At 50.8% G+C, this 24,057-nt stretch overlaps 2 protein-coding genes across 2 annotated transcripts; one reads left to right on the top strand and one right to left on the bottom strand.

Annotated features, from left to right (window-relative positions):
* Positions 1-1,655: 1,655 nt before the first annotated feature.
* LOC311202440 (olfactory receptor 14C36-like) lies at positions 1,656-9,181 on the top strand (the record flags this gene model as incomplete). Its single annotated transcript, XM_084277026.1, has 2 exons — positions 1,656-2,468; positions 9,152-9,181. The coding sequence occupies 2 exons, from the start codon at positions 1,656-1,658 to the stop codon at positions 9,179-9,181; spliced, it is 843 nt and encodes a 280-aa protein (XP_084133152.1).
* Positions 9,182-9,512: 331 nt separating this feature from the next.
* Positions 9,513-10,439, bottom strand: LOC311202439 (olfactory receptor 14A16-like; the record flags this gene model as incomplete). The annotated part of the gene is made up of 1 exon (XM_084277025.1): positions 9,513-10,439. One exon carries the CDS (start codon positions 10,437-10,439, stop codon positions 9,513-9,515), a length of 927 nt encoding a protein of 308 aa, XP_084133151.1.
* Between the last annotated feature and the right edge of the window lie 13,618 nt (positions 10,440-24,057).

The raw sequence follows: 24,057 nt of genomic DNA, 5'->3' as shown, positions 1-24,057 counted from the left end.
TCAGCCTGCCTGCTGTGTTTTCCACAGGGATATAGACAGCACCTCTGGGTTGAAGCAGTGACCCAGGGAAGGGCAACGTAAGGTCCTTCTGCTGTAAGAAAGTGCTGCCTGGGTCAGTTTTGCTCCCAGCCAGAGCTGATCCTTGAGAAATGCCAAAGAGAATATTTCTCCAGAGGCAGAGTCTTTGCTTTGACTTTTCCTCTCCTGTGGGCTGTGCTGAGTGTGGTAGATGAGAACTTATTTCTCCCCTTGAGAATATGCAGTGAAAACCTGATTCTCATGAATCAAGTTGGAGCCTGGGCTGAGCCCTGCACACACAGAGGTTCCCTGGGGCAGTGCCCTGATGCCAGGAGGGGTCTGCAGAGCCAAGCTGAGCACAGGGCAGGTTGGATGAGGTCTTTGAGCACAGAGCGGGAGGTGAGATGTGCAAAGAGAAGCAGCTGCAGGGAGAGCTCCAGGCAGCAGAAACATTGTCAGGGAGGGAGAAGGAGCTGCTGCCGGTAATGCCCTGGCAGTGGGGATTTGAGACATCCCTGACATCCCGAGCAGTGCTGAACCTTTCCCATAGCAACCGCCAGTTTTCTGCCACCCAGAACAGACTCTGCAGCCAGATTTCAAGAGTTTGAAGCTGAGTCTTCTCCTTGTTAGCCTGATGCCCAATGAGGAGAAACTCGAGTGCCAGTCTGCCTGTCCCTGTCCTTCAAGCCTTGACTAGAACATTTCTCACTCTTTCCCCTCATTACTTTGTTCCCTTTGTCCCACCATTACCTGGGGCCCTGGGCACGTCCATTTGTGGGGCTGGCACTGAGCTGACCCTCACTTCAGTACCCCCATCTTTAGGACTGAGGATTTCCTGGGACTCCTGCTGGGCTGCAGGCTGCCTCCCACAATGGCACCGCTCTCCCAGGGACTCCTGTGCCCCAGAGAGGAGCCCCATGCAGGAGACATCTCGGCACAAAGGCCGTGGCAATGCCACTCATCACCTGTGTGTGGGCAGCTGCACTGAGCCCTGGCTGGGAGCAGGGAGCTGAGATCCTCCTTGGGTAGGATGAGACCACAGGAGGGCTTTGGAGCTCTGCCATGTGAGACTGGATTCCTCAGCTCTCTGTGGGGTCCAGTTTCTTCTGCAGGGAACAGCAGGGTGTGATCACAGAGTGTCCAGCACAGGGCAGCTGAGAGCAGGGCTGATGGACAGAGCAGCTCTCCCTACTCTGCACTCAGGGGAAGGTTTCACTGGCACTGCAGCAGCAATGTCAGGGAGTTCTGACAGGGGAAACACTCCTCAGGTACAGGCAGTAGAAAACCACAGCTCCAAAGCTCTGCTCTGCCCTCGGGTCAGATTGGCGTGACTGTGCTGAAAAGCTCATTTCTATCAACAGGTGATTTATTCTGAGATCACACCATCCTTCTATTTACTGACTTCTGCCAGGCAGGACTGAGTTCTCCAGAGCCCACAGCCAACCCTCCTCCCAGCAGTAGCACACTCAAGCCAGCACAAAGCAGAGGTCCCAAAAGGGACCTGACAAAATCTTCCTGAATACAGAGTCAATCTGAGGATGTTCCCTAAGACTTGCTAGAGGTTTATGTCAGAGGAGCTCCTTAACTTCTTGCTGCCTTTTCCTCCTTTCACAGGTCTCCACAGTTGATGGCAGCAGATGTCCAACAGCAGCAGCTCCATCAGCCAGTTCCTCCTCCTGCCCTTTGCAGACACACGGGAGCTGCAGCTCCTGCACTTCTGCCTCTTCCTGGGCATCTACCTGGCTGCTCTCCTGGGCAATGGCCTCATCATCATCACCGTAGCCTGTGACCACCACCTCCACACCCCAATGTACTTCTTCCTCCTCAACCTCTCTGTTACTGAGATTGCCTACATCTCCATCACTGTTCCCAAATCCCTGGCCAATTCCTTGTGGGACACCAGGGCCATTTCCTACACAGGATGTGTGGCTCAACTCTTTTTCATTTTATTTTTGTTCTCAGCAGAGTACTTTCTTCTCACTGTCATGGCCTATGACCGCTACGTTGCCATCTGCCAGCCCCTGCACTACGGGACCCTCCTGGGCAGCAGAGCTTGTGTCCACATGGCAGCAGCTGCCTGGGCCAGTGGGTTTCTCCATGCTGTGCTACACACAGCCAACACATTTTCACTCCCTCTCTGCCATGGCAACGCTGTTGACCAGTTGTTCTGTGAAATCCCCCAGATCCTCAAGCTCGCCTGCTCAGATGCCTACCTCAGGGAAACTGGACTCATTGTGGTCAGTGTCTGTTTAGGTTTTGGGTGTTTTGTGTTCATTGTGGTGTCCTATGTGCTGATCTTCAGGGCTGTGCTGAGGATCCCCTCGCAGCAGGGACGGCACAAAGCCTTTTCCACCTGCCTCCCTCACCTGGCAGTTGTCTCCCTGTTCATCAGCACTACCGTGTTTGCCAACCTGAAGCCCCCCTCCATCTCCTCCCTTATTGTGGAACTGGTATTGGCATTTCTTTACTCAGTGTTTCCACCAGCAGTGAACCCCCTCATCTACAGCATGAGGAACCAGGAGCTCAAGGATGCCATGTGGAAACTGATGACTGAGTGTTTCTAAGCAGCAACAAACTGCTCATCATCTTCTGTATATCGCTGGCCATGGAACTCACGTTAGGACCTATATAGGTATTTTTAGTTTTTTGCATTTTGTGTTTCTTCTTTGTCTAAGCTATAATAAGATGGGAGAAGTTCATCTTACTCCTAATTAAGTATCTCCAGGTCTTACATGACCCATACACTTTGCAATGACGAGCTGGGCTCTATTTCCATTAGATTTGCCTGGAAATGTGCATGAATTTTTCTTTCTTTCATTGTCTACTGACATTTATAAAAATTTTACAAGCACATTTTCATCAGCTGAACCACTCGACTCCTTGTCAGCAATGACAATACTTTCCCACCAAGACATAACAGGAGTTTCCTCGCAGTGTGCCATGGAATCATGGAATCGCTTATGTTGGAAGAGACCCTTCCGATCATTGTTTCCAAGCACTGCCTAACCCTGCAGGTCGACCTCTCGGCCATGTCCTCAAGCACAACATCTACACACCTTTTAAATAATACCAGGGATGGTGACTCCACCACTTTGCTATGAGGACAATGTGTCTCCTCCGAGGCCAAGGGAATGATCCTAAAAGCTCCTCATGTCCTTTTCAGGCTCTACCTGTGTCCACATTAGAAAATGCTAAATGCCCAGATAATGCTCCAAAACAACAGGTTTAAGTGCTGAACGATGTTCCTGGCCTGAAACCTCCCAAGGAAGCCAATAGCAGCCCAAATAACCTTTGAGCTCAGGACTTTCCTTGGCAAGGGAATGGTCCTAACGATGCCTATGTCACTTTCATGTGCTAACAGTGTCCATATTTCAAACTGATAAAGCTCCAGCAGTAGCTCCCAAACAAGAGGACTGAGGGCAGAAATATGTTCCTGTCCTGAAACCATCCCAGGTAGCCCACGAGCAGCTCCGATAACCTTGGGACTCATGTTTGTCCCTACAAAGTGATCGTTCCTAACAGTGCCTGACATCATCACCTGGGAAGGAATAACCACTGGAATCAGTACAGGCTGGGGGATGACCTGTTGGAGAGGAGCTCTGCAGAGAACGGCCTGGGGGTGCTGGTGGGTGACAGGTTGGCCATGAGCCAGCAGTGTGCCCTGGTGTCTAAGAGAGCCAATGGGATCCTGGGGGGCATCAAGAGGACAGTGGCCAGCAGGTCAAAGGAGGTGATCCTCCCCCTCTACTCTGCCCTGGTCAGACCCCACCTGGAGTATTGTGTCCAGTTCTAGGCTCCCCAGGACAAAAAAGCCAGGGATCTCTTGGAGAGAGTCCAGAGAAGGGCTACAAAGATGATGAAGGGCCTGAAGCATCTCCACTACGAGGAAAGGCTGAGTGAGCTGGGACTATTCAGCCTTGAGAAAAGAAGGTTAAGAGGTGGTCCTATTAATGTTTGTAAGTATCTGAAGTGTTGGACACAGGGGAAAATGGCCAGCCTCTTATCAATGGTCTGTGTGGGCAGAACAAGGGACAATGGCTGCAAGCTGGAGCACAGGAAGTTCCACACCAACATGCAGAAAGACTTTTTCACAGTGAGGGTTATGGAGCCCTGGGACAGGCTGCCCAGGGGGGTTGTGAAGTGTCCCGCTCTGGAGATATTCAAGACCCCTCTGGACACTGACCTGTGCGACCTGTCCTAGGGAACCTATTTTGGCTGGGGGGTTGGACCCGATGATCTCTTGAGGTCCCCCCAACCCCTACAATTCTGTGACTCTGTGACTGATAGATACATAGATTGTGAGGCTGACAGATAGATGTGAGGTAAGACGATAGACATATAAGCAGATTGTGAGGTAAGGGGATTGATAGAGAGATTGTGACATAAGGGGATTATGAAGTAAGGAGATTGTGAGGTAAGGTGATTGACTGTGAGGTAAGAAGATGGACTGGTAGATAGATGTGAGGTAATGTGATTGATAGATTATGAGATAAGGGGATTGTGAGGTAAAGGGATTGTGAGGTATGATGATTGTGAGTTAAGGGGATTGTGAAGTCACAGAATTGATTGACAGATAGATTGTGAGGTAAGGGGATTGACTGAGGTAGATTGTGTGGTAAGGAGAGTAACTAATAGATCGTGAGGTAAAGGGATTGTGAGGTAAGGGGATTGTGAGGTAAAGGGATTGTGAGGTAAAGGGATTGTGAGGTAAGGGGATTGTGAGGTAACGGGATTGACTGATAGATATAAGGTAAATAGATTGATGGATTTATTGGCTGTGAGGTAAGGAGATTGATGCATAGATTATGAGGTAAGGGGATTGTGAGGAAAGCGGATTTTAAGGTAAGGAGATTGATTCATAGATAGACTGTCAGGTAAAGAGATTGACTAATAAACAGATTGTGAGGTAAGGAGATTGACTGATAGATAGTTTGTGAGGTAAGGAATTTGATAGTTAGATTGTGAGTTAAGTGGATTGTGAGGTAAGGATTTTGTGACTGTCGCAGTTTTGTGTAGCTGGGTGCTGGGAGAGAACTGGGGCTGCAGAAAATGTCTGGTGTAACGAACAGCTAGAGCTCTCTGCAGGTCCTGAAGAGTAAACATCGGTCAGTTCAAGGCCATAGGTGCTGCTGACCAGGGCCGAGCGAATCGGTGATGGTCACAGAGCCTCTGGGAATCACATAGAGGAGAAAAAAAACACAAGCAGCTGCAATGCCCATCCTGAAGAGTGGCCAGAGGGAGGTCCCAGGGAACTGCAGGCCTGTCAGCCTGACCTCGGTGCTGGGGAAGGTGATAGAACAAATCAACCTGAGTCACATCATGCAACACATGCAGGACACTCGGGTGATCAGGCCCAGTCAGCATGGGTTTAGGAGAGGCAGATCCTGCTGGACCAACCCAATCTCCTTCTATGACAAGGTGACCAGCTGCTGAGTGGATGAGGGGAAGGTTGTAGATGTGGTCTGTCTAGATTTCAGTGAAGCCTTCAAAACTGTCTCCCAAAGCCTTTCCCCTGCTGGAGAAACTACCCGCTCATGGATTCGATGGGTACACTCTGTGCTGGGTTAGAAACTGGCTGGGCAGCCAGGCCCAAAGGGCTGTAGTGAACTGAGTTAAATCCAGCTGCCGGCAGTGAACCCCCTCATCGACAGCATGAGGATCCAGGAGCCCAAGGATGCCGAGTGGAAACTGATGACTGGACGTTTCTATGCAGCAATAAACTGCTTGTCTTCTGAATAGCACTGACAATGTAACTCCAGTTATGATCAGTTCATATTTAACTGGGTTTTAGTTGTTGGGTTTTGGTTTTGCTCAAGTTTGTCTAAACTATAGTAAGACAGTCAACGTTCATCCCATTCCTAATGCAGTATCTCCTGCTCTCCCGTGTAAGGATGAGCTGTGCTCTCTTTGCCTCACGTCTGCTTCCGCAGAGACATAATTTTCCTCTTTTTTTCCCCCCCTTTTATTAATAAAATATTTGCAAGCACAATTTCATCAGATGAACAGCACGAGTACTTGTCTGTAATGGCAATGCTTTCCCACCATGACAGGATGGGATAAGGACAGTTTACTGACAAAATTCACCATGAATGTAGAATAATATTGGCCAGTTACACTCACACCCAGTGCTAACAGAGGGTACCTTATTGACCTGACGATTAGAGTGCTGCCTGACAGCAAAGACAGACTGCCAGAACCAGGACATTATCCACCCCTGTTTCCACACCATCTACATCATGGCCAGATCTTACATTTTCAGAGTACTGGGGACATTCATAATATCATTGATCTATTGTGTAGAACATCTTTCATGGACAGATTTTGTTATGCACCAAAAATTTACTGGCTATCCTTACCTGGAACTAAAACCCTATTGTGTACACGATGGACTTCCCCATTTTTTCACATCCCCCACCAAGTGCACCCAGGTCCCTGAGCAAAAGCAATCCCGTGAATGGGTTTGCCTTTGTCTGAAGAAGGAACAACCCAGAGTGTCTTCCCCAACAGGTTTTTCATGTGTAATACAGGGACTTTATGCCCTAAACCGTGGAGGTCTGTGGAGGACTGCGGTGGTTTGGCCCTGGCTAGAGGCCAAATGCCCATCAAAATCCCCCTATCACTCCCATTTTTCAGCCAGAAAGGGGAGAACATCGATAGTGGGAGGCTTAGGATTTGAGATAAGGACAGAGAGGTATCACCCTGCAATTAGTGTCATGAGAAAAACAGACTCAACACAGAATAAAGGAAAGAAAACAAATTTATTACACCACAACTACATACCCAGTGATGCCAGGTCTGAAAGTACCTTCCCCCACCCCTCCCTTCTTAGCAGACTTCACTTTAGTCATGATTTTTCTCCCATCATCCCCCCGACAGTGGTAAAGGGAGGGGCAGGGACTGAAAGAATGGGGTTTCAGTCAGCTTCTCCTGAGTTGTTTTACTTCTTTGCTGGGGGGGGTGTGATACACACCCCCTTCCCCTGCTGCGCTGTGGGATCCCACCCACGGCACACAGTCCTCCAAGAACGTCTCCAACTTGAATCCTTTCTATGTGGGCATCATCTCCTCACCACGTGCCTCAGCACGGCTCCCTTCCATGGGGTCTGACCTTCCGGCTCAGGCTGCTCCAGCCTGGTCCCCCACAGGGTCACAAGTCCCCCACCAAACCTGCTGGGCATGGGTTTGTCTCTTCATAGGCCATAGATGGTCTCTGGTCCTGTCCTTATCCATGGGCTGCAGCAGGACAGCCTGCTTCACCATGGTCTTCTCTACAGGCTGCAGGGGGTCTCTCTCTCTGGCACATGGAGCACCTCATTTCCCCCCACACTCCTTCTTCCATGGCCTTTGCGTCTGCATGGCTTCTTACACCTTCTCACTCCCTCCCAACATACACAACCACTTAGAGGGAGAGCCCAGCTGTGTGGTGCTTGTATCTCATCTGTGGAGATACCATGGCAAATGGTCCCAGCACAACACCTGCTCATCAAGTCAGGCTCAGATATGACTAAATGGAGAACCGGCTGCAAGGAGAAGAATTTGGGCATTGCAGGGGCTGCCATAGCAGCCAGAGGTGCTGAACAGGAATCTGGCCATGAGCACATTGGGCTGCACTGGGAGGAGTGTGGCCACGCAGACAAGGGCCCTTCTGGTCCATCTGGACTCAGCACCAGTGAGGCCACCTCTGGAGCAGTCAGTCCCAATACGGGCTCCCCGGTCTGGAGGAATGGAAAGGAACTGTCATGAGGGGAGAGAAAGTCTGCCAAGATATGGTTAGGGATCTCGTGTGGAGAGGCTGAGAGACCTGCTCTTTAGCCTGGGGAAGGGGAGGCTGAGGGAAGCCCTCTTGTGCTACAGGGAAAGAACTTAAGAACTCCACGTGAAACTGCAGCTTTGAAGGTCAGAGTGGACGTGAGGATAAAGAGATGTCACTCTGAGGGCAGTGCTGTGGTGCTAAAAGTCACTTGGAGTAAGTGTGGATGAGCTGGTGGCTTTGTGTTTGTGGGAACAGCTGATGAGGAGGGAGAGACAGCAGTACAGGCAGGGACATCATGGAGTGAGATCAAGGTGGGGAAGGGGGTTGGGTGCCTGCAGCTTGCAGGCAAACAGCACAGGCGTGGGGCAGTGTGGCATGGGCTGTGGTGCAGATAGACAATGGTGGCAGCCAGGTCTTTGCCTCCTTGGCTAGAGCTGATATCTCTGCCACAGAGACCTCAGAGGCACCACATTGTCCTGACTGCCATGGAGTATCATTGCCTCCATTCACCCATTCAAGGGGAGGCCACCATGTGTCATACCCCTCTCCTTCCCTTGGTGTCACACTCCCCACATCCCAAGGAAGAGTCCTGAGACACAGCTGAGGGTCAGGATCTCCCTGCCCAGGGGCTGGGGGTCAGCACTTGGCATTTCTGCTTCATCAGACCAAGCCAGGGTGTCCTCAGCATCAGAGCTGCCTGTGCTTTGCCTGTGTTTGTCCTCATGGCCTCCAGTTGTTTGCTCAAACAAGCACATGGGGAGGCTTTGTCAGTAATGGCTCCTAGTGGGGCCTGTTAGTGCTTCAAGGTACTTTGGGCGTTACTCCTGACTTGGACTTCTGGAAAGGTTTCTTTCTTTTTGTACCTTGAGGTCTGTGGACTCAGAAGGAAAGACACCATGGGGCTCATTAACAACCACAAAGCCCTTACAAGCATGGTTCTTAAACTCATTTTAATTAAAAAAATTAAGACTTGTATAACTAATTAGAGAGGTTTTATTTGAGTGATGAAAACTTCAAAGGAGTTTCACAATGCAGGATTTTTTCAAAGGAAAAATGTTTCTGTCATATCTCAGATCATGGAAGAAAGTTCAGCAGCATGCTGCAATGGGGGCTGAAGATCAAAGCAGACACCAGAGAGCTGAGCAGCACCTGAATGACAAAAGAGCAAGCAGAAGTAGAAACATATGAGCAAAGTGAAATGCACATATTCAGCTACTCTGCTGAAAAGATGTCCTAGACAAGTCCTTATCATCAGGAGAGGTTGAAACGCCTGAACAGTGAGGGAGATGTAAGAGACAGACTAGGGTACAGGTACAGGGGCAGGCCAATATTTCTTCTGCTGCCATGTGTACACTTCCTGGAAACTCCTCTTCTTCTGTAGTGGGAAATCTTCACCATTTCAGACCAGTAATCGAGTCATTCAGCTGATGAAAAGTTGGTTTTTTTTTAAAAAGAAAAGAAAACAAAAAGAAAACTAGAGAAATGGAAAGAAATATTCTGGCCCTTTGAAGACAAACACAATGCAAGGAGAGTACAGCTTGTCAGTACACGATGTCTGGCTCACAGAACATCAGGACATACTGCGTTAGGAATGGGACGAATGTGGGACATGTTACAGCTTAGAAAATCTAGACTGAATAAAAACAACCAACCAAATGGAAAATACTTCTAAATACAGACTGGTCCTAAGGTGAGTTACATGGTCAGTGATAGGCAGAAGATGATGAGCAGTTCACTGCTGCTTAGAAACATCCAGTCATCAGTTTCCACACAGCATCCTTGAGCTCCTGGTTCCTCATGCTGTAGATGAGGGGGTTCACTGCTGGTGGAACCACCGAGTAAAGAAATGACACTAGAACATCCAGAAATTGGGAGTAGATGGAGGGTGGCTTCAGATACGCAATCACACCAGTGCTGACAAACAGGGACACCACGGCCAGATGAGGAAGACACATGGAAAAGGCTTTGTGCTGTCCCTGCTGCGAGGGGATCCTCAGCACAGCCCTGAAGATCTGCACATAGGACACCACAATGAACACAAAACACCCAAAAGTTAAAAAGGCACTGACCACAAGGAAGCCAATTTCCCTGAGGTAGGCATCTGAGCAGGAGAGCTTGAGGATCTGGGGGATTTCACAGAAGAACTGGTCAATATCATTGCCATGGCACAGGGGAAGTGAAAAGGTATTGACCGTGTGCAGCAAAGAATAGAGAAACCCACTGCCCCAGGCAGCTGCTGCCTTGTGGACACAAGCTCTGCTGCCCAGGAGGGTCCCGTAGTGCAGGGGGTGGCAGATGGCAATGTAGCGGTCATAGGCCATGACAGTGAGAAGACAGAACTCTGTGGAGATAAAAAAGGAAAAGATAAAGAGTTGAGCCAGACATCCTGTGTAGGAAATGGCCCTGGTGTCCCACAAGGAATTGGCCATGGATTTTGGGATTGTTGTTGAGATGCAGCCAAGGTCGAGAACAGAGAGGCTGAGGAGGAAGAAGTACATGGGGGTGTGGAGGTGGTGGTCACAGGCTACGGTGATGATGATGAGGCCGTTTCCCAGGAGAGCAGCCAGGTAGATGCCCAGGAAGAGGCAGAAGTGCAGGAGCTGCAGCTCCCGTGTGTCTGCAAAGGGCAGGAGGAGGAACTGGCTGATGGAGATGCTGCTGTTGGACATCTGCTGCCATCAAGTGTGGAGACCTGTGAAAGGAGTAAAAGGCAAAGTGAGAAGTTAGGGAACTCTTTTTTGACAAAAAACCTCTTCCAATTCTAACGAAATACTCTCAGATTGACTCTCTGTATTCAGGAGGACTTTCGGAAGGTCCTTTTTGACAGGTCTGATTTGTGATGGCTTGAGTGTGCCACTGCTGGGAGGAGGGTCAGATGTGGGCTCTGGAGAACTCAGTCCTGCCTGGCAGAAGTCAGTAAATAGAAGGATGGTGTGATCTCAGACTAAATCCCCTGTGGATAGGAATGTGCTGAGGAGTGTTTCTCCTGTCAGAACTGCCTGACATTGCTGCTGCAGTGCCAGTGAAACCTTCCCCTGAGGGCAGAGTGGGGAGAGCTGCTCTGTCCATCAGCCCTGGTCTCAGCTGCCCTGTGCTGGACGCTCTGTGATCACACCCTGCTGTTCCCTGTAGAAGAAACTGGACCCCACAGAGAGCTGAGGAATCCAGTGTCACAGGGCAGACCTCCAAAGCCCTCCTGCAGTCTCATCCTACCCAAGGAGGATCTCAGCTCCCTGCCAAGGACACACAGGGCTCAGTGCAGCTGCCCACACACAGGTGATGAGTGGCATTGCCACAGCCTCTGTGCCGAGATGTCTCCTGCATGGGGCTCCTCTCTGGGGCACAAGAGTCCCTGGGAGAGCGGTGCCATTGTGGGAGGCGGCTGCAGCCCAGCAGGAGCCCCTGGGAATTTCCAGTCCTAAAGATGGGGGTACTGATTGAGGGTCACTCAGTGCCAGCCCCACAATTGGATTTGCCCAGAGCCCCAGGAAATGGTGGGAGAAAGACAACAAGACCAGGAGGAGAAACAGTGAGAAACATTCCCCAGGTGGCTAGAAGGACAGGCACTCGGAGGTTTCTTCTCTCCGGGACAAGGACCCTGCACCATATTTCCATGTGTCTCACTTTAGATCCACCGCTTCTTTCCACAGTGCGAATGCAGCCATGCCCAGGAGAAGACAGCTGTCCTGCCCTGTCCCTCTGATGGGGCATAAGGGCATCCTTTCCAGGCAGCACTTTCAGGTCCTATACAGAACCTGTCCTCCTGACAGACCCCACACAGTGTCCCATGTCCCAGCTCTACCAGATCCCTCCAGGAACAGAACCTGCATTGCCCTGCACCCACAGACATACCAGGCAGAGGCTGCAGAGATTTCTCCTCCAGTGAGCTCTCAGCATCCGTCAGCTCTCTCAGCCTCACAGGTCTCCCCTCGGTGCCTACAGGCAGTGTCCCCAGCCCTGTGTGCTTGGCAGAGGAGCTGCTCCTGGGCAGAGCTGTCTCTGCAGTGCTGCTGGGTTGCCATGAGCTCCCTCTATCCCAGAAACCTGGCCCATCTCAACAGGAGAAGAACAGTTCTTTTATGCTCCCTCCTGGTGTCTCAGGCTTCATGGGTATTCTTCAATGATCTCATCTCTGATATTCTCAGGATCTCCCTGTCCAGGGCTGGGGTCAGCACTGGCATTTCTGCTTCATTAGACGAAGCCAGGGTGTCCTCAGCATCAGAGCTGCCTGTGCTTTGCCTGGGTTTGTCCTCATGGCCTCCAGTTTTCTGCTCTAATGAGCCCATTGGGACGTTTGTCAGTAATGGCTCCCAGTGGGGCCTGTTAGTGCTTCAAGGTACTTTGGGCATTACTCCTGACTTGGACTTCTTGAAAGGTTTCTTCACCTTTCTTTCTCTTGGTATCTGAGGTCTGGGGATTCAGAAGAATATACACCATGAGGCTCATTAACATCCTGAAAGCCCTTACGAGGATTTCTCTTCAAGTCTATTTCATTAAAAAAACTCAAAACTCCTACAACTAATTGTATTTTGGTCTTTAGAGATGAAGATTTCAAAGGAATTTCCCATGGAGGAGCTTTTTTCAGTCACAGGTATTTTCTGTCATGGCTCAGTTGATAGAAGAAGTGACAGCAGCATTCTGTGATGGATGTGGGTCTGCTAAGGAGATCTGGACAGGCAGGAAAAGCAGTCTCTTGAGATCCAGCCCTGTCTGGAGAACCTTGCTCTTCCCCAAGCCCAGCAGTTCCCTCACTGGCCTCCTGGGACTCCCAACACTTTTCCTCACATCATCTGTGCTCACAGGCACAGACAGATTTCTCTGACAACAAACAGCAGTTAAACATGATCCTGTTTAATAACCATGAAATCTCTCTCCTCAGCTGCCTGCTACGGCCAAGCAGAGTGTGAAGGGGGTCAGCTTTCAGAGGAGATTCTCTACCAGAACAGTTTTATTCAGATACATAGAAAGGTCAGTTATCATTGCAGTCTGGCGTAGCTGGGTGCTGGGAGAGGATGGGGGCTGCAGAGATGGCTCTTGCAAGAAGCAGCTGGAAGTTCTCTGCAGGCCCTGCAGAGCAAACATTGGTTGATTCAAGGGCATAGTCACTGCTGACCAAGGCCAAGCCCATCAGTGATGGTCACAGCGCCTCTGGGAATCACATTGAGGACAACATAAACACAAGCAGCTGTCTTTTCCACCAGAGAAGGGAGTGAGAAGATGTAACGAGCTGTGCAGACACCAAGGCCGGGAAGAGGGGGGAGGATGCGCCCAATGTGCCAGAGTGAAAGATGCCCCTGCAGCCTGGGGAGAAACCCATGGTGGAGCGGGTGACCCACTGCAGCCCATGGAAAAAGCCCAGACCCCACCTGCAGCCCGTGGAGGGGCTCCACGCTGGATGGAGCAGGGGGAGACAGACAGGTGATGCTGTGACCCACGTTGGAGCCAGCCCCTGCCAGCACTGGCAGCCCGTGGGGAGAGACAGAGACACAGAGATGAGCAAGAGAGAGATTTGCACCGGAACAGGTTTGCTGGGGGGAGGCTGGTGACCCCGTGGAGGACTGGGACTGAGAGACACTGTGACTGATGACTGCACCCATAGCAGTGACCCACGGTGGGGCAGCTGGGGAAGAGCTGAAGCCCTGTGGGAAAGGACTCACCTTGGAGAAGGTCGTGGAGGACTGTCTGCCCTGGGTGCAGCAGGGGATGCGGGTGAGGAATGAATGACCCCCCCCCAGCCAAGAAGGAAACCAACTTGCAAGGGACTGACCAAAGCCTCATCTCACAGTCCCTGCCCCTCCCGTGCCACAAAGTGGGGGAAGAAGGGAGCAAAATCCTGACTACACTGAAGTCTGCAAGAAGGGAGGGGTGGGGGGAAGGTGCTTTAAGATCTGGTCCTGTTGTTTTAAGGTCTGGTCACGCTTCTCATTATCCAACTCTGGTGTCACTGGGTGTGCAGTGTAATAAACTAGAGAGTTTTCTGTCCTTCACTCTGTTGAGTCTGTTTTGCCCATGTCATTCATTAAAGGATGATCACTCCCTGTCCTTATCTTGACTCCTAAGCCTCTTGATATCTATTTTCTCCCCTGTCCAAATAAAAAGGGGAGGGATAGACCGACTTCGGTGGGTGTCTGGCCTCCAGCCAGGGCTAAACCACCACACCCATACAAGCCACATGCCTCTCTCAGCATCAAAGCTCATCCAGCCCCAATGAAACCACAACATCATGCACAAGTAAGGTGCACACTCCTGGCCTGTCCACTACTCAGGCAAAGGTGATCTCACAGCATCTACCACTGACATGTCCCCATTTCTGGCTTGTCAGGTATTTTGGCACCACTGACATCACAAGGACATTCCTAAGATATCTGTCAGTTCCTGGCCAATCATACATCCAGCTACCAGTAGCCTCAGAAGGACCTATACAGTCCATAAGCCTGGTCCTAGACTCAGGCTAGAGACATTTCCTCAGAACCCACACAGCCTATTGGTCTTTTCCCAGCCTATCAACTATTCAGGAAGTAATGATACTCTCTACACAAGTTTTGGCCTTTGTCTGACCTATCAGCTACTTGGGAACCACTGACATCACAACACAGACCATCTGCCTTCTCTTGTCCTGTCAACTGTTCTGGAATCAGTAACCTCACAGCAACCTCCACTGTCCACAGCCTGCTCCAGATCTGTCAGAATGACCTCACAAGCACGTATTCCCCTATTGGCCAAGGACACATTGTTGAGATATTCAGTTCCCAGTGACCTCACAAGCATCTACCAAATCCATAAGGCTACTCCCCACGTGCTTGAAGTACTCCATCTCAGACCTCTCAGGGCTCGTTCTGCAGCCTGTTTAAGTGGGGGACCCAGATGTCTTTATCTTTGTGTTTCTTTTCACCTTTAAACATTTATTCTTCATTAAATTAAACCTTATTAAAGCAGGTTTGATCCATTGCATACCTAAGTGTCTTGGTTTCGGTTGGGATGGAGTTAATTTCTTTTCTTATAGTGGATGGAATTCTGTATTTAGGAATTAGGATGAGAGCAGTGCTGAGAGCACCCTGATGTTTCTGGTTGTTGCCAAGCAATCAAGGACTTTTCAGTTGTTCATATTTCCCTACTAATGAGAAAGGATGGGACGCAGCCAGGACAGGTGACCCGACCTGGCCAAAGGGGGTTCCATGCCAATTGCATCATGCTCAACATAAAACGGGGGCTGGTGGGAGGATGAGCAGGCGGCTCCAGGACACACGTTTTTGGGGATGGTCTGGTTTTTCGGGACAGCTCTGGGCTGCATGGCTTGAGTTGTGTGGTTTGGTGAGAAACTGCATTGTGTGTTACCAGTTTCATATATATTTTTTTTGTTCTAAAGTCCTGTTATGATAGTCATATCTCTCTTTCTGCTATTCTAGTAAACTATCCTTACCCAGCCCATGGGATTTTGGTTTCTTGGTTTTGTTTTTTTTCCCTTTCCCTTCCCCTTCCCTTTCCCAGTCCCCCTCCAACTCCCTCCCCAACTCTTCTTTTAAAGAACAAACAACTGCATGGTGCTCAGCTCTCATCTGGGGCAAACCCACAACACTAAGCTTTTTCAGCTCCAGAAATCTTAAACCACAGCATCTTTTTATAGACACATAAATAAATTTATTACTATGATTATTTACCCCTATTTATAGATATATTTCTGTCCAAACAGAGATTTTTCCTGGTCCAAAAGCAGACAGGCAGACAATGCCAAGGCTGCCTGAGAACACCTGGGGGTGATGGTGTCCAGAAGCATCTTCCTGTGTGTAATGACAGGGTCTCCCTTTGCGATGTGCCCCTGAGGACAGCAGGATGCATTGTCTGGTTTGTCCATCTAATCACAGGGGCTGCTTGAGAACAGACAGGGAGTGACAATGTCAAGAAGAGATCATCAGCCAATCACAGAGCAGTGTGACATTTACCAGTGTGGCAGCTGAAGGCCATGGAAAGGCCGTACATATTGGTGAACAGAACAAGATTGCAGCCCCCGTGTATGTAGGGGAAGGGCCTTCCGGGCCTGATGTGAACCAGAAAAGGTGGCCAGTCTTGCCAGCCAATCACAGGTAGAGCACGTGGCCAGTTGTCCCTGTTCTGGCCAGGACAGAGGTATCTTCCCCAAGCAGCCAGCACAGGTGAGCCGAGCTGCCCCGGGCTGTTTTCCACACCTCATGGCATCACTCCACTGTCAAAAGGGCTGGTGGGGGAGGGGTGCTCCTGGGCGGCTCCAGGACAGTTTGAGTACTGCCAGGGCGTTGGATCCAGGCATACCAAGACTTCTCTCTGAGAAGGAGTTTAGAAAGCAAGTTTGATTCTCCCTGTTTTGCCCACCTGGTAGGATATGACAGGCCTTGAGAACCAAGTCTAGTGGATAGTGTCCCTGCCTATGGTTGGGCAGTTGTTCTAGATGATCTTCAAAGATTTGTTTCCAGTCAAAACTCTTTGATGATTCTGTGACCCTGTTCTTACCAACGTCTTCCTTATCAGCACCAAGTGGGTGATCAGAGGTTCAGAGAGGAGACTAGTCAAGGACTGTGAACACAGGTACAAGGGAGGGCACCCTGGCATCATCCGACTTTCAGCCTCACATCACCCTTGGTGTAGATGGCACGGACCTCGCATCTATGTCATGGTCTTTCCACTCAGGTCACCAGACCCCTCTGGGAGGCCTTGGGCTGTCCACACAGCACCAGCTCTGGGATTTCCTGGAGGTTTGGTGTTGTGTTTGCCCACTGAGTGGAGTTGTGTTGGGCACCCAAGCACCTGGCGTGGTATTAGAGACTTTTGTTTGTTGGTTTGTTTTACTTAATGGCATGAGAATGAGAGCTCTGCAATGAAAGTCTTCAGTCCAGGGGTCTGGATGCATGTTAGCTTGATAGTGGCTGAGCTTCCTGGGCACTAGAGAGAGACACCTGGGGCACTTCTCAGTTTGATCAGCTCAGGAACAAGTTTCACAAGGCACATTCAGGTGCTCTAAAAGCCTGGGGTCACTGTGGGTGGCCAAGGATATCCTGCTTTCCTCTCCGGCCTGCAGCTGATGCTCAGGAAGTTGGGCATTCTCAGAGCCTTTCCATTCATCCTTGCTAACACCAGCATGTGTCCTGGAACACCCCTGGCACCTCAGTCATCACAAAGTATCTGTATGTGAGCACCTGAGTCCTCGCTGAATAAAGGTAAAGGTCTCAGAGAAGGGGCTCATGTGCTGGCAACTCTTCTGTGAAGCAGGATTCCCAGATCCTCTGGGTCTGTGAGGTCCAGGTGGAGAGCCAAAACTTGCTTCAAGGGCCTCCTGGTCAGGATGAGATGCTTGCATTGGCTCTGTGGAATCCCTGCCCTGCACAATGGAAGCTGACCCCTTCTTATTCCTGTCTGTGTGTCCTTTTTCTGAAGGATCAAGAACATGTGTGTCCAAAGGGACACACTGACACGTGTCATAGAGAACCTCCCACTGGAAGGACAAGCCATGCTGCCAGAATCAGTCTCTCTCCACTGTGAGAGCAGCATGTTCCCCAGGGGTGACCCTTGTGCCTTTCAGGAGCTGCCAGCCACAGAGCCCATGAGACATCTGCAGTGAGCCCAGAGTGGGAAGAGAAAGGTGCCTTGGGCTGGTCTTCTGCTGCTGAGCTGGGCTGGGCTCCTGGGATGGAGGGGGCTCCTGGCAAGCAGGCAGTGCTGAAGAGAGACAGCTCTGCCAAGAGCAGCTCCTCTGCAAAGCACAGGAGGGCTGAGGGCACTGCCTGCAGGCTCCAAGGCAGACAGAGAGGAGAAAAGGCAATCTGGGTGGGAGGATGCCCAGAGCTCACAGAGGAATCTTCATGGATGTGGACATGTTATCAAAGAATCATAGAATGGCATGGGTTGGAAGGGAAACCAAGGATCTTAGAGCTCCAACCCCCTGTCACAGGCAGGGCCACAAACCTCAGGCCTGGATCTACACAAGGTTGCCCAGGGCCCCATCCAACCTGGCCTTGAACATTTCCAGGGACAGGGCATCCACCACCTCTCTGGGCAGCCTGTTCCAGCACCTCACCAGTCTTTCTGTAAAAAAATTCCCCCTAATATCTAATCTAAACCTTCCCTCCTTTAGCTTTAGTCCATTCCCCCTTGTCCTGCCATTATCTACCCTTTTAAAAAGTTCATTCCCCTCCTATTCCTCTGCTCCTTTCAGGGACTGGGAGGCTGCAATGAGGTCCCCCTGCAGCCTTCTCCAGGCTGAACCAGCCCAGCTCCCACAGCCTCTCTTTGTAGGGGAAGTGCTCCAGCCCTCTAATCATCTTTGTGGCTCCTCTGAACCCTCTCCAACAGTTTTATATCTTCCTTGTATTGGGGGCCCCAGACCTGGCTGAGGCCTCATGAGGGCAGAGCAGAGAGGGACAATCACCTCCTTGTCTCTGCTGGCCACCCCTCTTCTGATCGACCCCAGGATACCATTGGCCTTACGAGCTGCAAGAGCCACTGCTGGCTCATGGTAAGTTTCTCATCCACCAGAATACCCAAGTCCTTCTCAGCAGAGCATCTGCAGCAGGGCCTGAGGCAGGGCTCCAACCTCTCAGAGCCTCTCGCTGTGGGACAGGCACTGTGAGCCACTGCAAGGCAACGGGACCAGACCCATGTGCCCTGAAAGCCACAGGCCAGGGAGCTCTTGAACCTCTGTCCCCAGCTCAGAGGAGAGGAGACACTTCAACAAGAGGTTGTTCCTGCAGCACCCCAAAAAATGCTGGGGCAGATGGGATGGGCCATGCTGTCTCCCCCTCTCCCTGCCTTCCTCCTGCTTCTGCTGCTGCTCGGTGAGTTGGGGGATTTCTTTGCACTGAGACTCAGGCCTGGAGGACTGTGAGTGGGGTAGGACAGGGCAAGCTCCTGGGCACAAGGGATAATGGGGAAAGGTGTGTGGAGCAACCAAGCAACAGTGAGGGGCAGAGCTGCTTAGATGAGGGGAGGGAAATGATGCTTCCTCCAGCTACGGTGCGGCTCTGAGCAAAGGGAGCATTTTTCTAACACCTCTAAGAGGGTTTGTGTTATAGCATGGGATTGGCTATCTTCTGGAGTGCTTTAGGGAGCCAGGGGCATGCATCTGGAACATCCCCACCCAGAACATCCTCGGGTGGTGTTAGTTTCAGAGCCGAGGACATACAGGATGGATACACAGCGGTGGGAAGGTGATTGCACAAGGACTCAGCAGTGGGGTGAGATCCAGGGGGACTTGGATGATCCAGGTTGCTGCCCATCTAACCAAAACACTCTCTGCCCACTACACAGGTGCCAGAGTGACTGCCCAGGACATCTGCAGCTCTCCAGATAATGGTGAGTACAGGGATGTGCACTGAAAGGGAGGTGTGCAGGGGGTGGAAATGGAAAAGAGACATTTTGTTCCCTGGGACTCTTCCATCCCTGGTCAAGAACATTCTGCTCCCTCATCACTGTGAACATTTACTTGTGCTACCACTACATCACTATCTTCCTTCCAGGTCACCTCCCAGCTCCTCATCTGAACCTCAACGTTCTTTCTGCTCAGCCTGGTGACACAGTTCAGGCCTGGTGCTCTATACTCATAGGGTCACCTGCTACCTGAATTGTCTTCTGCAGGGATGGGGTGGAGGAGTACAGCCTGAAAGCCAAACTGGATCAGTTGAACTACTTTCTGCTGCTGAATGTCACCCTGCAGAGTGCAGGAAAGTACACATGTGGGTATCAGCACAAGAACAAGAGTAACTTGGCTCCCAAAGAGTCATTTCTGGTCTTCAGTTATGGGTACAGGTGAATGGGGTGACACACAGTTTCCATCAGATCAAGTCCACTTTCATGGAGAAGGGGATCTTGGAAACTTGCCTCTGCCCCTAGAAATTCCCATGGGAGCTGGGAACAGCCATGGAAACTGGGGCAAGAGGAATTTCAGCTGCAATGGATTTGTGGAAGTCATAGGGCAGAGCTGCATCCCATTCCAGCCCCTGTGCTGCAAAGCAAGGATGAGGGGTCTGGAGTGACTCTCACAGGGGAAAAGAATCACCTCCCTGTCCCTGCCTGGGGTTCCTGTCTCATGTGGAGACAAGGAAATGTGAATCTTCTGCCCAGCTCTTGTTTGATCAGGAGAAACAACTCTGCTGGACAGAAGGATTTCTCCCCAGGCAAGGGAGGGAACGTCAGAGATGAGATCATAGGGTGATCCCCATGAGGCACCAGGAGGGAGCCTAGAAAAACTGATTTTCTCCTGCTGAGCTGGGCTGGGCTACAGAAATGGAGGGAGCTCATGGAATCCCGACAGCACTGCAGAGAGACAGCTCTGCCTAGGAGCAGCTCCTCTGCCAAGCACACAGGGCTGGGGACACTGCCTGTAGGCACCGAGGGGAGACCTGTGAGGCTGACGGAGCTGATGGATGCTGAGAGCTCACTGGAGGAGAAATCTCCACAGCAGTCTCCCTGGTATGTCTGTGGGTGCAGGGCAATGCAGGTTCTGTTCCTGGAGGGATCTCCTAAAGCTGGGACATGGGACACTGTGTGGGGTGTGTCAGGAGGACAGGTTCTCTCTAGGACCTGAAAGTGCTGCCTGGAAGGGCTGCCCTTGTGCCCCATCAGAGGGACAGGGCAGGACAGCTGTCTTCTCCTGGGCATGGCTGCAGTTGTGAAGCAGCGTGTGCACCCAGGGGTGCCCAGGGCTGTCCTTGTGAGCAGGGTTCCTGCAGCCTGGGGCTGTGTGCTGGGGCAGGGACTCTGCTGCTGCCAGGGTCAGCACTCAGCCTGCCTGCTGGGCTTCCATCAGCATCACTGCAGAAAGAAGTTGTGGGTGGGAAGTGTGACCCATGGAAGGATAGTGTAGGGTCCTTCTGCTGTCAAAGGCTACTATGTAGGACAGGTTTGCTCCCAGTGCCAGCAGATACACAGCAACTTTGATGGACTTTTCCAGGAGACCAAGGATGCTTTTTGCAGTCCAGGTAAATAATTTTTTTGAATTTTCTGCTTCTGTGCACTGGGTGGGAAGTGGGAGCTGAGCTTTTCTTGATAACTTTGCAGCAGGCAGTGCAAACTCATTGGTTATTAGGACTTGTCAGAGCATCTCCTGAGCCCTGCACACACAGAGGTTCCCCAGGGCAATGATCTGATGCCAGGAGGGGTCTGCAGAGCAGAGCACTAGGCAGTTTGGATGAGGTCTGTGAGCACAGAGCAGGAGGTGACATGGGCAAAGAGTATCAGCTCCAGGGACAGCTCCAGGCAGCAGAGATGTCAGGTAGGGAGAAGGAGCTCCCTAACAGGTATCTGTCAGGTACATCCCTGACATCTCCTGCCGTGCTGACACTTTCCCGAAGCAACCGCCTGGTTTCTGTCACCCAGCACAAACTGCACCCAGAGTTCAAGGATTTCATACTGAGTCTTCTCCTTGGCAGCCCAACCCCAGTGAGTAGAAACCCCTGAGTGTCTGTCGGTCTGTCTGTCCCTGTCCTTACAGCCTTGGCTGCAGCATTTCTTGCTGTTCCTCCTCACGTCCTTGCTGCTTTTGTCCCACCATACCTGGGACTCTGGGCACATCCATTGGTGGTGCTGGCACTGAGCTTCCCCTCACTTCAGGACCCCCATTTGTAGCTTCAAAGCTCTGCTCTGCCCTGGGGTTAAATTGGAGTGACAGTGCTGAAAATCTCATTCCTATCCACAGGGGATTTAGTCTGAGATCACACCATCCTTCTATTTCCTTACTGCTGACTGTCAGGACTGAGTTCTCGAGAGCCAAAGCTGACCCTCCTTTCAGCAGTGGCACGCTCAAGCCAGCACAAGGCAGAGCTCCCAAAAGGGACTTGACAAAACTTGTCCTTAATGCAGAGAGTCAATCTGAGGGTATTCTATTAGAATTGAAGAGGTTTTCATGAAGGAAGAGTTCCCTCAACTAGCTGCCTTTTCCTCCTTGGACAGGTCTCCACACCTGACAGCAGCAGATGTCCAACAGCAGCAGCTCCATCAGCCAGTTCCTCCTCCTGCCCTTTGCAGACACACGGGAGAGGCAGCTCCTGCACTTCTGCCTCTTCCTGGGCATGTACCTGGCTGCTCTCCTGGGAAACGGCCTCATCATCATCACCATAGCCTGTGACCACCACCTCCACACCCCCATGTACTTCCTCCTCCTCAACCTCTCTGTTCTTGACAGTGGCTTCATCTCCAGCACTGTTCCCAAAGCCATGGCCAATTCCTTGTGGGACACCAGGGCCATTTCCTACACAGGATGTCTGGCTCAAATCTTTTTCTTTCTATTTTTCATCTCCACAGAGTACTTTATTCTCACTGTCATGGCCTATGACCGCTACGTTGCCATCTGCCACCCCCTGCACTACGGGACCCTCCTGGGAAGCAGAGCTTGTGTCCACATGGCAGCAGCTGCCTGGGCCAGTGGGTTTCTCTATTCTCTGCTGCACACAGCCAGTACATTTTCAGTGCCCCTCTGCCATGGCAATGATGTTGACCAGTTCTTCTGTGAAATCCCCCAGACCCTCAAGCTCTCCTGCTCAGATGCCTACCTCAGGGAAATTGGAGTCATTGTGGTTGGTGTCTTCCTTGGTTTTGGGTGTTTTGTGTTCATCCTGGTGTCCTATGTGCAGATCTTCAGGGCCGTGCTGAGGATCCCCTTAGGACAGGGACAGCACAAAGCCTTTTCCACCTGCCTCCCTCACCTGGCCGTAGCCTCCCTGTTTGTCAGTTCTGGTATGTTTGCCCACCTGAAGCCCCCCTCCATCTCCTCCCTATTTCTGGACCTGGTGTTGGCATTTCTTTAATCAGTGGTTCCACCAGCAGTGAACCCCCTCATCTACAGCATGAGGAACCAGGAGCTCAAGGATGCCATGTGGAAACTGATGACTGGTTGTTTCTAAGAAACAATAAACTGCTCATCTTCCGCATATTGCTGCCCATGGAACTCATTATGACCAGCCTTTATTCTGTAGTGGTTTTAGTTGTTGGGGTTTTTTCCTTCTATTTTGACTGTCATGTAATAGCACGTTTCATGTTCATCCCATTTCAAATGTAGCACCTTCTGGTCTTGTGTGACCCAGATGATGAGTAATGATGCAAAGAGAGCACAGCTCGTCATATCTGCCTCCAAAGGGCTACAGTTTTTTCTTTCTTTTATTTCCCCATAAATTTTTAAATAATTTACCTCACATTTCCATCAGCTGAATCACTTGTCTGGAATGGCTTTCCCACTATGACAGAATGGGAATTTCCAGGATTGGGACCCATGGCAGCAGAAGAAATGTTCACCTGTCCCTGTACCTGCATTACCTCCAGGGTGTTTCTTTCATCTCCCCCATAATTCAGGTGTTTCCACCTGTCCTGATGATACAGCCATGACTAAGAAAATCTTTTCCACAGATGGGCTGGACATGTGCACTTTACTTTGATGACAGGTTTCCACCTCCACTTGCTATTTGGTTACTCAAATGCTACTCATCTCTCTGGTTTCTGCTTTGAGCTCCAGAGAGTTGGAAAATGAGACCAATATCCATCCCAGAATGCTGCTGTCACTCCTTCCATCAACTGAGCCATGACAGGAAATACCTGTGAAAGGGAAAATATCCTCCATTGTAATATTCCTTTGAAATATTCATCATTAAATACCTAACTGTAATCCAATTATTTGTAGAAGTCTGGATTTTTTTTTTATGAAAAGCACTTGAAGAGATATGCTTTTTAAAGCTTTCTGTATTTTCATTTGCCCCATGGTGTCTTTTCTTCTGAGTCCACACACCTCAGATACTACGTGGAGAGTGAAGAAACCTCTCAAAATGTCAAAGTCAGAACTAATGCCCAAAGTACCTTGAAGTATTCATGGGCCCTACTGTGAGCCATTGCTGACAAAGCATCCCCATGAACATCTTACACCTCACAAGTGGAGGCCATGAGGACAAACACAGGCACAGGGCAGGCAGCTCTGATGCTGAGGACACCCTGGCTTGGTCTGATGAAGCAGAAATGCCAAGCGCTGACCCCCATCCCCTGGGCAAGGAGATCCTGACCCTCACCTCTGTCTCAGGGCTCTTACATGGGATGTGGGGAGTGTGATGCCAAGGGTAGGACAGGGGTATGACACATGGATGCCTCCCTAGGTTGAGTTCAAGGAGGCAATGGTGTTCCATGGCCATGAGGACAATGTGTCTCCTCTGAGGCCTCTGCAGGGACATCAACCATTGCCAAGGGGGAAAAGACCTCGTTTCTATCAGTTGCTTTCAGCCTGGCCAACACCCCCGACCTTCTGCACCACAGCCCATCTCACTCTGCCCCACACCTGTGTCTGTT

Source organism: Gallinula chloropus (assembly GCF_964237585.1).
Source record: "Gallinula chloropus genome assembly, chromosome: 30".
NCBI classification, from domain to species: Eukaryota; Metazoa; Chordata; class Aves; order Gruiformes; family Rallidae; genus Gallinula; species Gallinula chloropus.
This window is presented reverse-complemented; position numbering and strand designations above follow the sequence as displayed.